The following is a 12,598-nucleotide window of genomic DNA, read 5'->3' as shown; positions in this document are numbered from 1 at the left end:
TTCTGCTGCAATTATTTATCTCATTTATTTATTAAACATATATGCCACGTGTCTCACTGTAGCAGTGACTCTGAGCGGTTTACAGCATAATAAAAAGATAATACAAAAGAATTACAAATTAAATAACATTAAATAAAGACAAAAACAAATTCAAGAGGACAGGTGACATGGAGGTGGGGATCTTTTTTTGATACCCCTCAGGCACCCCCAGCACTGAGCGTCCCTATCAGGGCACTAGGTGGATCAGCAGAGTCAGGTTATAAGGTTCTTCTGAAAGGCCAAAATGTGGGGGGTGACCAATGGGACAATATTCCAAAGGGTGGGTGGCCACAGCCAAAAAGACCCTGCCAGCGTTTTTCTTCCCAAGGGAACTGGACTGTTTTTTTCCTTGAAGAAGATGAAGACAAGGTTTCACTTCTCATCCAAGAAGCTACATCAGTACTGATGGCGGGAAACGTTTTGCTTCTCCTCTGAGAACCAAAACATTTTCTTCTTCCTCAAGGAAAAAAAGAAAAGAAAACCCAGTCCAGTTGCCTTTTGAAGAAAAAAGCACCTTTGAGACAACCATGATTTGGATGACTGAGGATCTCTACAGATCTGAAGAAGGTTTCTTCAGTTGGAATGAATTGGCTGAACCAATCCCACTGAGATGAAATGGGTCCTAAGTTAGTTATGCTATGGGCATCCCACCAGTATTTCCCAGAGTAATCTTCAGAGGGATCTTTAACTTGGGAGTGAGATTTTACTTTTTTCCAACTCAGTAACACCAACTCAGTAACACCATCGAAATGGTTAAGAGTTTTTTCATCCCTCGGTGTGAGATACTTCTCAAAATTGGAGAATGAGTGTAACAGCATAATTGAATATCGGTTGAAATTCTCAGTTATCCAGGTCATGGTTGTCCCAAAAGTGCTTTTTCAGGATATCTCAAAGGTACTTTTTCAGGAGGCAACTGGATTTTCTTCTTTTTCCTTTTGAAGATGTTTTGCTTCTCATCCAAGAAGCTTCTTCAGCTCTGACAGGATAGTAGGGAATGGAAGGATTTATATTCCTTGCAGATAGCTGGTCATTTGTATTCTTTTAGAGGGTTGTTGAAGCACTTGGAGGTTTATCTGTGTCCTCAGGGTCACCTGAGTAGTACTATCCACACTAACCTGTTAGAGCTGAAGAAGCTTCTTGGATGAGAAGTGAAATATCTTCAAAAGAAAAAACAAGAAAGTCCAGTTGCCTCCTGAAAAAGCATCTCTGAGACAGCACAAGTGAATGTGAATGTATTAGTGTATCTCGCCCCGCCACCAATCTCACCAGGTTGTTCAGTGCTTTCCATCCCCAAAAGGTTTTTCTCCTCCTGGCCTGGAACTTCTTTTGTGGAAAGTTAAACACAGATAAACAAATGGGTAGGCCTGAGGTCCACAGTGAAAACAATATGGAGAATTTGTATGATTAATACATCCTATTTCATGCACACAGTGGATGTGAAGGACACGTGAATGACCATGCTTCACTTTTGACAATATTCACAGTTACAACATATATATAAAAAAAACTTGTTAGCAACAAATGATAAATAAACCTGAGTCGGCTTTGTAGAAAACAGTTATATACGTTTTTCAAAAAGTTGCAAAAGATGAAAACCAAATAATTTTTCCCTGTTAAAAAAAACTGCACTTTTGCTTCCACTGACTTGCTGACTCCCACAACTAACTATTAGAAGCTTGCTTTGCTTTTTAAGCAAATGCTGTTGATTCTTATGATCCTTATAGAATCCTGCAAGCCACACGTAAGTATTTTAGGAGCTATAAGCATCTCAGAAGCCAAAGATCACTTACTTCTGATCTAATGCATCTTTTAAAATGATCTTTTACGAACAGTTGCCTTATTCTCCAACCCTTTGTTAAGTTGCATGGCATGCAAAAGATTTTAGCAAGGGCATTGTTCTCCCAGCGAGGTAGCTTCCTCTGAGGAATGTACAACATTTGGAACAAAACCACTCTTCACCCCTTCCCATCCATCCTGTATTGAAATCTCTCCTTTTTTCACAAGTTCGTATATGTCCTTAGTGAGAATAGTGAACGATTCTTCAACATTTGTGGCTTCCTTGGCAGATGTTTCTATGTATTTCATGCTACAGGCAGATGCTAATTCTTCGGCTTCCTCTCTCGTAACCTGGCGCTCTGATTCCAAGTCGCATTTGTGTCCCACCAAGATGAAGATAATCTGGAAAGGCTGAACATGCATTTTTGCTTCATCCAACCAATCATATACATGTTCAAAAGAAGACCTGTTTGTGATATCGAACACCAGCAAGCCGCCTACTGAATTCCGATAATAGGAACGGGTGATTGACCTGTAAAATTAAAAGGAAGAGACAAGCTCAGCAGGAATGTTACACTTTTTAATGTGTACATTTCAAAAACAATGGGGATGATGACGACAACGAGTATCTGCAAGATCGTGTTGCTTTTTTCAAAACAATAAAAGCATACTCTGTTCTTCCCTACATGTGCCAGGTTTGGCCTTGAATTGTACAAGTGCTGAAATGGTGTGCAACAGCGCCACACTCACACCTTCTATGGATGCAAGTAGAGCTGGATAGAATTAAAGTGAAAACAGACAATTCTGTTGTCTTGTCCAACTTGCTGATTTGTGCAAAAGTAATTCAGGGTATCAATACCAGCTATTCTGGGGAACTGTGTCTCCAGATCATATGTGATGCTGGAATACATAAACCAGCCTCCAAGAAAAAAATAGCCTGTTGGATAGACACTTTCAGTCTAGCCTTCTAATTTCTCAACTTCTTCATGCAAATATCAAACAAAAATGTATTAAATCTCAAAATATCCCTTGCATCTCAGGCTCCTTGCTCCCTACTTCTACCCCAGTTCTTTTTAAGTATTAAGTATTAAAAAAAAATGACAACTCTTAACAAGCTGCAAAGTAAAGCACCAGCCTAAACCAAAACGTTCATTTCCAATGATACTTCTAACTTCAGGATATACACTGGCGGCATTATTATAAAATACTAGTGATGATTTGAAGTTACAATGGCAGTGAAAAAAGTGGCTTATAATCACTGTATGTCATATGTCAAGGAAGGAAAAGGAAAGTGGACTTGTGGACCTGTGAATGACTGGTCACAATTGCTTAATGATGAGCAAAATATTCTTTACATGTATTCAAATACATTTTTTTCTCACTGGTGCTTCACACATCCCAGATGATGGATAACCTGTGATTTGTTCATAGGTCTAGCCTCATAAAAGTTCTTTTTTGTTTTTTTAAAAAAGAAGTCAGAGCCTTTCCAGCTTTGTTTCCATCTGTTACTCTTCTACTGCTGTATTTTTAATACTGCACCATTGTTCGGATTTGGTGCCTAGTACTATTTTTTTAAAAAAATATTTTCAAATGCTTTTAGCCTTTGTTAGCCACCCGAGGAGCAACAAAGATATAATTTCCCAAACAAACAGAATCACCTGGAAAGAAACTGGCCTTTCCCAGGAACGGAGGAGAAACTAACCCATAATTAAGCTTATCATCTGTTTCTCAAGAATTAGAATTAGGGGTGTGCATATTAATTAGAGGTGTGCATATTATTAACATGTAAGAACTGCATTTGCAGGTACTTTACCTGGGGGGTTAATTGGTTTAATAACCTGGCTTTTCCCCTCCTTTTGGTTAAGGGGCAATTTGTCCCTCATTGTGTTTACACAAGACTGTACACCAAGTCACAAGCCAGCTACTACCTTTTAGCCTCATTCCATGTGGTTAGTCTGTGATACAGGCAGTCCTCAATTTACAATAGTTTGTTTAGTGATGGTTTAGTTACAACGGCACTGAAAAAAAGTGATTTATGACAGTTTTTCACACTTATGACCGTTGCAGCATCCCCATGGTTAATCAATCAAAATTCAGATGCTGGCAACTGACTCATGTTTATGACGGTTGCAGTGTCCCAGGATCATGCGATCGTTTTTTGCAAACTTCTGACAAGCAAAGTCAACGGGGCAGTCAGAATCACTTAACAATTGTGGCAAGAAAGACACAAAAGGGGGCGAGTTCACTCAACTAGCTCGTTTAACAACAGAAAATTTGAGCTCAGTTGTGGTTGCAAGTCAAGGACTTAGTCTGTACGTGTGTAAACTTAATAGCAGTTAGGTTAGCAGTTAGGATTAATTTCACAAACCGCAGTTCAGTTAACTGGGACTTAGTATATTGTGTGAAGTAAATATGACACAGGTAGGCAGGCATATCTTGTGGATTTCCTGCTTCGAGAGAATCCAGCTTCAAGCTTCCAGCTGGATCATAGCTGTAAGCAGTGATGGTGTCATCATGACACAATGAGTACAAATTACATAACTGATGTCATGTGTGACATCATTCCTCCAGTGCAGATGCTCAGTTCCACTTGTGTTTTGCAGCCAGCTAGTGTCCAGAGTTATACAACTACAGCTAATACAACTTATAGTTATATAAGCCTTATCCTTGGTGAATCCATCCGATTTCAAAGCTGTGTCAGCAAATGCCTACTAACAGTTCTTATGGCATGGAATTTCTCAGGGATCATGAATCGCTTGAAAGTTTCCCATTGTCCAATCTTGAGTTTCTTTGGTTCTGAATTATCAAAAATGGACCAGAGCAAACAACCAAGGCTTGCTTGTTTAAAGAGAACTCTTGGGGGCAGCTGAGGCTTGTGTGTGTGTGTGTGTGTGTGTGTGTGTGTGTGTGTGTGTGTGTGTGGCAAAAATTATCTCTGTTCTTGGCTTGCCCACAAAGCACACCTTCATTTCAGAAGCCAAGGAGAAGCCACCCTAGTCTACCAAGCAGAGAAAGAAGTGTTTTGCTTCCTTTAAAAATATTTCTTGCTGCAAAGCGCTTGCACTTGCACCTGCACCCCCACCCACCCACCCTTACTTGTACACGCTCTTTATACCCACCCAAGCACAGAGTTCGGGTTATCGCACGAAAGCCACAAATTATATCTCACTGACGGGAATTAATTTCTCCGATTCTTAGAGGCTCAGATTCGAAATCGCAAATTCGAAGAGTGAGTATAAAGTTAGCCGCAAGCACACTCGTGAATTAACGCGCGCGCGTGTACACACAGAGAGAGAGAGAGAGAGAGAGAGAGACGCAAGTGGCAAAAGTGGGCGTGGCCAGGGAGTGGCACTCTGCACATCCTCAGACGCCCAGGCGGAGGATGCGGAATCCGTTTTACTATTTCTCCTCCGGACTCAGCCGTTGGGGGGCGGAATTAAAGGAGAAAGAGAGAGAGAGAGAGAGAGATTTTGGAAGGCGAATGCCAGCAAAAGCGGGGTGGGGAGCCGGAGCACCGACCGGGCCAGCGTCGGCTGTACCTGAACCTCTCCTGGCCCGCCGTGTCCCAGAGCTGCAGTTTGATCCTCTTGCCCGGCTCGATCTCCACGAGGCGGGAGAAGAAATCCACCCCGACGGTGGGATCGCAGTGCATCGGGCCCGGGAAACGGCCTTCGGTGAAGCGATGCAAGAGGCAGGACTTGCCCACCGTGGAATCGCCCAGCACGATCAGGCGGAACTGGTAGATCCAGATGGCCGCGTCCATGGCGGTCTCCCCGCTGCCGTCCGCCTGCTGGCCGCTCCCCTTGGCCTGATTGGGGCGCCTTCTCGGGCGGTGCCTGCACCGAGCTCCGACGGCCCCTATCCCGGGCATTGGCGCAGCAGGAAGGAAGGGAGGAAGAAAGGAAGGGAGGCGCCTTTGATCTGGCGCGGGGACTCGACCCGAAAAGCCGGAGATTTCCCCCCCTCTCCCCGGGGCGTAGGGCTGCTGGGGCTTCCCCGCACCACGGCCCGAGTGTCAGCCAAAAGCCGTGGGGGGATCGATAAGGAGACCCTCACTCTCTCCCTTTGGTCCGCCGTGCCGCCTGCCTTGCCACGCTGCCTCTCGCTCGGCGCTTCTTTGTTCCCGTACGCACCGAGTTGCGAGGTGGAAGACTGGGAGCAGCGGTGGGAGGGGGCTGGGTTCGCCTCCCAATTTTCTGTCCCTGGTGGGTTGCAGGAGGAGGGAGAGGGAGAGGGGGAGGGCGGGGCTTGTCCACAGCCTTTATTCTTGAGATGAGAGGAGGGAGAGAGAGAGAGAATAAGAAAGAAAGAAAGAAAGAAAGAAAGAAAGAAAGAAAGAAAGAGGGGTGAGGGAGGGAAAGAGAAGCTGTTCATTCTTGACTGATGGGTGGGTGTATATGGGGTCAGACTTTGTGGGATGGGAGTTAGCAGGGCTTAGTGTCCTCCTCCTCCTCCTCCTCTTCTCTTCCTCCTCCTCCTCCTCTTCATCATCTTTATCTTCTCTCTTCCTCCTCCTCCTCTTCTTCTTCTTCATCTTCTTCTCTTCCTCCTCTTCCACCTCTTCCTTCAGTGCTCCCTGTTTTGATCTGTGCTTTATGTTTTCCATTAACCAGAAGAAGGCACACTTTGCATATGCTCAGGCATTATTTCAGCCATCTGTCCAGAAATCCTAGGAATAGATAACAGATAATCAGAGTTGGAAGGGACCTTGTAGGTCATTTAGTCCAACCCCCTGCCCAAGCGGGAGACCCTACACCATTCCTGACAGATGGGAATCCAATCTTTTCTTGAAAGTCTCGAGTGATGGCGCTCCCACTCTCAGGATAGGCTCAGGAAAGATTTCTCAGTCCATCACCCAGCAAAATATCAGGAACTGACCGAGCTGGTCAGGACCATTTCTGACTGCCTGGTGGAAAACAAGGGTTCTGACTTGGAGATTCTGACATGTGCCCGAGTAGCTGCCTCGTTACAGACAAATTCTCCACTATAGTGTTGGCAAGTTTAAGAATCTTAAACCATCTTAAACTTCCCAAGGTTGGGAAATACTGGTCTAGTAGAAGTGGAGAACAAGGAAGAAGGGGTGAAAAAGGAAACCAGAATGAAGAATTAGGATGCTGGGGTTGCATCCTAATCTCCTTATTTGCATGCGTGTAGGTATCTGCTAAAAAAGGTTTGAACTGCACAAATAAAAGAAAAATACAAGAATATTCGGTGAGAAATTTTAACACAACCCCCTCCCCCCATGACTCTTCAAGACCTTAGAGCAGAGGTCTCCAAACTTGGCAGCTTAACAAGTCTTAAAGTTGCCAAGTTTGGGGACCCCTGCCTCAGGGGTTTTCTTAGAACCATATCCACCTATAGAGAACCTGGAAGAACCTTGAATGTTAGTCTCCATCTTGTAAAGTTGGGAATGATGGCCACTGTAATCCAACACATCTGGGCAGTATCACATATGGGAAAGTGTCTTGGAGGACTGGAGATCAAATTCCATGTCAGTTTTAATATTTCACTACATTAAAAGAAAACCCAGCCTCTATTAAACACATTGCATTTCAGCGTTATAAATCCACATGCCCTACATTCCAATAATTAATAGTCTATTTTTCCTGTCCTGATTCATCTTCCTTGCCCATTGTATCACAGGTTGAACAGTTCTTTTTTTGTCACTGTGTAACGGATGCTGTTTATGGGCTGGTCCTTACGACTTTTTGCCAGCATACTCTGGCACCCATGCTGCTGTTTTTCAGTAGGGAGGAAAGCCCGCTATAGAAAATGGAGCAAAGGTTAAAGGCAAGGGAGCTATCCATTCAGCACCTCACTTAAAAATTGGATGCATCATCAGCAACAAAACAACAGTCCATTTTCTAAGAACAAGTTGGTTGCATGCTTAATACAAGTGTCTTGTGTGTCTCTGTGTTGGGGTGAGGGTGCAAAGAGAAAGAAACTGCAACATTCTGAGAAAACTAGAAGTAAAATCCAAATTGGCTTCACGTTTTGCAAGCTGGTATCCCCATCTGCACTTTTGAATTAGCATGCAGTAAAAGAAGGAACATTTCTACATCAAAAGAGGAACAACCATTAGGTAAACACTAAAAAGAAAACTAATCATCAACAGTCACTTGGCTGTACATTTATTCTTGCCTTGGGCTGTGGGTCTGAAGCTGCTTTAGGATTTTCAATATTTTTTTTAAAGGTTATTGAATGTTTTGATTTAAATCAGCTCTGGATTCTGTGTGTGTGAAAAGTGCATAATACATGTTTGAAAATAAATAATACAGAGGGATAAAAGCTCTGTAAGGGAGATGGATGGTTAAGAAGTTTGATATATAGATATCAAACCTACACACACACACACATATACACACATACACTCTCTTTGTGTATATGTGTATGTATGTGCATGTGTATGTGTGTGTATCAAACTTCTTAACCATTCATCTCCCTTATAAAGGATCTTTTAAACAATGAAACATATCCTTTATTCTGTGTTCAATTTTTAATCAATAATATATTTATTATTGATTATAGTGTGTGTGTTTGTTCCCTTCCCTCTAGGGATGGGGATCATCTTCTTTTCTTAGCTGACTGAGACAGTGTTGTCCAAAGACACTTCCATGGTCATGTGGCCAGCATGACTATATACCAAGGCCAATGGGATGCTGCTATCTTTCCCACCAAAGTGGTACCTATTTATTTAATTGCATTTGCATGCTTTCAAATTGCTAGGTAGGCAGGAACTGAGGCATGGATGGGAGCTCATTCATCGCACAGCACTTTAACCACTGAGCCATCAAATCCACCTGTGGGGAGGGCAAACTGGAAACAAGTTTTCTTGATAGCTTCTACTTGATTTTGGAAGTGAAATACAAACCAGATTGAATGTGAGCCTTTCTGGCATGGAAATCTTTTGAATCTTGCTTCTTGCTGTGTGCATTTTATTTGTTATTTTATTAGGTCTATGTTCCACCTTCCTCCAGAAGTTATAGAAGGCATATACAGTATTCTGCCTTCTACATTTTCCTCACAACAGTGAGAACCAAATATGGTTACATTTATTGAGCCAAAAACCTCTTGTACATATTCCAGACCTTGTATCATATATCTGATTTTTGACATCAAACATTAGGACCTGATGGAGTGTTACAAGAGTCTCTATTATGCATATTGGATGGAACAGCATGTGTTATATTAGAACAAAAAGAAACTAATGTTCCCAATTGGAAAACTGGGCTTGGTGCACTGAAGACATTTGCCAGTAAAATGTTACTTAGGAGGAATCACACAAGAGTATTACTTTTCTCTTTACTCTCGTCCTTACCTACTCTAAAAGATATGCAAAAGACCAAAGACCACAGGTCTTTCTTGATCACATGAACTAAACAAGTATATCTTGAAAATATCAGATTGATACACCAAATACAGTATTTGATATATCAAAATGATTTATTTGCTGAGTCATCCAGCTTTTATTCAGTTAATTGTCTGGCATATAACAGCCACATTTTATTCCAGGTAAATAATGAAATAAATAATCTGAATTTTTTTACATTCTCATCAACAAAGCTCACAATGATTTCTAGATCAAAATAGTTGGTCACGTTCTGTATTTTATTTGGTATTCTGTATAGGAGTATATCAAAACTAAAGAAGTATTAAATAACCAAGTGTTCGCATCTGAACTTGTGTATTCTTCTTGTTAAAATGAACCCTGCTGATGAATCAGCTAAAACTTCAAATTTTTGTAAAAAGGCTCTGAAGTGATAGAGGATGATATATGTTTCTGGCAAGTGGTTGAATCTGTACAGGAATGCCTTTCTTCTTATGGCTAACAGTCTGAGTTAGAAATGTCAGGAGATGTTGGTAGATTCCAAAATATTCCAGTAGGTAAAATGATCCCATTTTTCACAATACAAAGCTGCAAACATTTCTTGACTTCCCTGTACTATTTATTTTTTGGTAAATGTTTCTACTATCTGGTATATACTTATATTTAAACAAAGTATGATTGTACTGTACTTTTACTCTTTATAAGTATCCTATCAACATTTTTTATAATTAGTGAAAAATGATGGAACCAAAGCTGGGGAATTCTGGGAGCCACACATCTTAAAATTGCCAAGGTTGAGGAACACTGCAAAAATCACAATCAATACAGAATAAATAATGCAATCAATTAATCAATCGCAACGTGTTAAGAGAAAAATGTTAAGAGCATCTAGCTGGGTTTGGCTGAACTTGGATTGCATGGATGGGAGACCATCAAGAAAACCTAGCACTATAGAGTAGACCAGGGGTGTCCAACCTTTCACCTTCCCTGGGCCACATTAGAAGATGAAAATTTGGTTTGGGCCGCACATAAAATAAAATAACAGTAACAATACCTGATCATCCAAAAAAACCATAGAAAACATAGTTAACATATTAAATTTATTTGGAAATGAAGTTAGTGAGATGTTTTTATTATTAATTATTTATTAAAAATTATGTATTTTTTATCACAGTTTTTTTATCACGGTTTTTTTATCATGGTTTATTTTCCAGCCAAATTTTGCGGGGGAAAGCTCGCCCGCCTCGCGCCTACCTCTCCTCCTGCAAATGGCCCAGCTGGATGAGGCAGGACTGGAAGGCAGAAGCAGCAGCAGCGACGGGGGCAGAAGCGGCAGCGACGGCAGGGGCAGAAGCGGCGGGGGCAGAAGCGGCGACGATGGCGGTGGTGGCAACAGCAGGAGGTGGCGCTCTGACGGCGCCTGCTTTTTCTGTTGCTGCTTGGCCTGGCGCTCGCCTCGCCCTGCCTCGCGCCTGCTTCTCCTCCTCCTCCTCACTGGCTCTGGCACAAAGGTTGGGGTGGGCACTGGGCCGCATTACAAGGTAACCTGGGCCGCATGCGGCCCTTGGGCCGCAGGTTGGACAAGCCTGGAGTAGACTGTGAGTTAAAAGAACATTTCAGAAATAAACAGTGGCAAAACAGTTCTTTTAACATCGCCATTGTATATGAGTAAATTTCATAGACATGTCTAAATAGGTTCCTAAACTTGACTTGAAAGAATTCCTTCCTTTTACATGAAGTATATCTGTGTGTTTACACACACATACACACACACACACGGGGGGGGGAGACAGAGAGTGTATATGTGGGATTTTCACATAGCACAAAAGTATTTATTTAACCACATTTTAGCAAATAAATTAAAATTGACTGGATTTCCATCTCATACAAAGCTTTATAAACCACATTGACCAGATTAATGCAATCCACTAAGCAAGCGCCTTATGGTTTAGTATGGTATATTGATTTAACTTGGAGTGGAGAAGAAGAGGAGGAAGAATGGACATCTATAAATGTTTGTATTATGTCTATGTTAATTTACTTAGCATGTAAATTAATAGTTGGCCTTAGTATCGCGGTCCAACTTCTGTATAATGGGATTTAGAGACAAAAAAAATTTTCAGCATGTTATTTTAGTTATTTTAATTATTATTTTTTCCATATGAATCTTACTAGACTTATCAAATGGAGGCCAGAAATAAACCTGTAAATCAGGGGTGTCAAACTCAAGGCCTGTGGGCCGCATCCGGCCCACAGGGTGCTTAGATCTGGCCCGCAGGCCCACCCAAGAAACAGTGAGGGGCAGGCCCGCAGTGCCTCTGCCAGAAAAAACTGGCTCCAGAGTTCCGTTTCCGGCTGCAACAGCCTCCTGCAACCCTCTGCCAGCGAAAATGAGCTCCATTTTTTCTGGCAGTGGGTTACAGAAGGTTGTCGCAGCCGGAAACAGAGCTCAGGAGCCTATTTTTGCTGGCAGAGCTCTTGGGCTGCCACAGATGCCCCTGACATGAGTGACATCAAGCAAGCCATGCCCACTTGGGCCACACATACCCCGTCCCCCTGAGGTCAAGCACAACCCTGATGTGGCCCTCAATGAAATCGAGTTTGACATCCCTGCTGTAAATAAAAACATATCAGCTCTTTTTGACTGGTTGCTGTTCACAAGTGACCTCTAGTGGTAGTGAAAAGCAGTTCCAGATATAAGATATCCTGATTGGTTTGTTTGTTTTTTATGATGGGGATGAAGGTTATAAGCTTGCTTCTTTCTCAGAGAGCTTTTGTAAACGCTCACATTCTAATTCATTCATTCATTCATTCATTCATTCATTCATTCATTACTTGGCTGTCCATCTTACCACAAGGTAACTCGAGCAGCTTACAATATTAAAGAAATAATGCCTATACAATATCTATAAACACTATACTATAAAAATACGAATACTTAAACATAACTAAACGATGGGGAAGGAGAGAGGGAGAAGAATGAGCAGGGTGGGAAGTGGGATCTGTTATTAATCTATCAACCTTCCCCAATTGGCGCCCCAACTCAACTGGCAGAACTATCATCTTTAAACCCAAAAGGCAGGTGCAACGGCAAAGAAGGCTTTTCTCCTGGACACCTTAAGATGGAAAACCATGGCTGATGGGGCCTGCAGCTGGCCTCCTCTGCTCAATCCCAGTGGGATGAGATGGTTCCTCAGCCTGGATCCAGGCCATGGCATTTTCTTGCACTGTTTCTTGCAAAAATGTTTACAGATGTTGGACTGCTGGCATTACCTAGTTGGGTAATGAAAGGTCTGCAAGCCAACAACAAGCTCAGAGAGCACCAATGTCTTCACAGCTTAACCTGAGCCACAATATCATCTTCTATTTCAGGGGTCTTCAAACTTGACAGCTTTAAGACTTGTGGACTTCAACTCCCAGAATTCCTCCTCCAGTCATGTTAGCTCAGGAATTCTG

General features: G+C 42.2%; 1 protein-coding gene across 1 annotated transcript; it reads right to left on the bottom strand.

Annotated features, from left to right (window-relative positions):
- On the bottom strand, positions 1-5,944 carry RAB39A (RAB39A, member RAS oncogene family). Its single transcript, XM_026721026.2, has 2 exons — positions 5,355-5,944; positions 1-2,347 (listed from the first exon to the last, which is right to left on the bottom strand). Exons 1-2 carry the CDS (start codon positions 5,684-5,686, stop codon positions 1,921-1,923), a joined length of 759 nt encoding a protein of 252 aa, XP_026576811.1. The 5' UTR covers positions 5,687-5,944; the 3' UTR covers positions 1-1,920.
- Between the last annotated feature and the right edge of the window lie 6,654 nt (positions 5,945-12,598).

This window comes from Pseudonaja textilis, chromosome 7 (assembly GCF_049901715.1).
Source record: "Pseudonaja textilis isolate UNSWEBS1 chromosome 7, rPseTex1.2, whole genome shotgun sequence".
In the NCBI taxonomy this organism is placed as follows: Eukaryota; Metazoa; Chordata; class Lepidosauria; order Squamata; family Elapidae; genus Pseudonaja; species Pseudonaja textilis.
Note: the sequence above shows the minus strand (reverse complement) of the source record. Positions and strands in the feature narration are given on the sequence as shown.

Coding starts and splice junctions, on each gene's coding strand:
- RAB39A (XM_026721026.2), bottom strand. CDS start 5,686: ATGCCCGGGATAGGGGCCGTCGGAGCTCGGTGCAGGCACCGCCCGAGA. Junction 2,348..5,354: donor GCGGGCCAGGAGAGGTTCAG/GTACAGCCGACG, acceptor TTAATTTTACAG/GTCAATCACCCGTTCCTATT.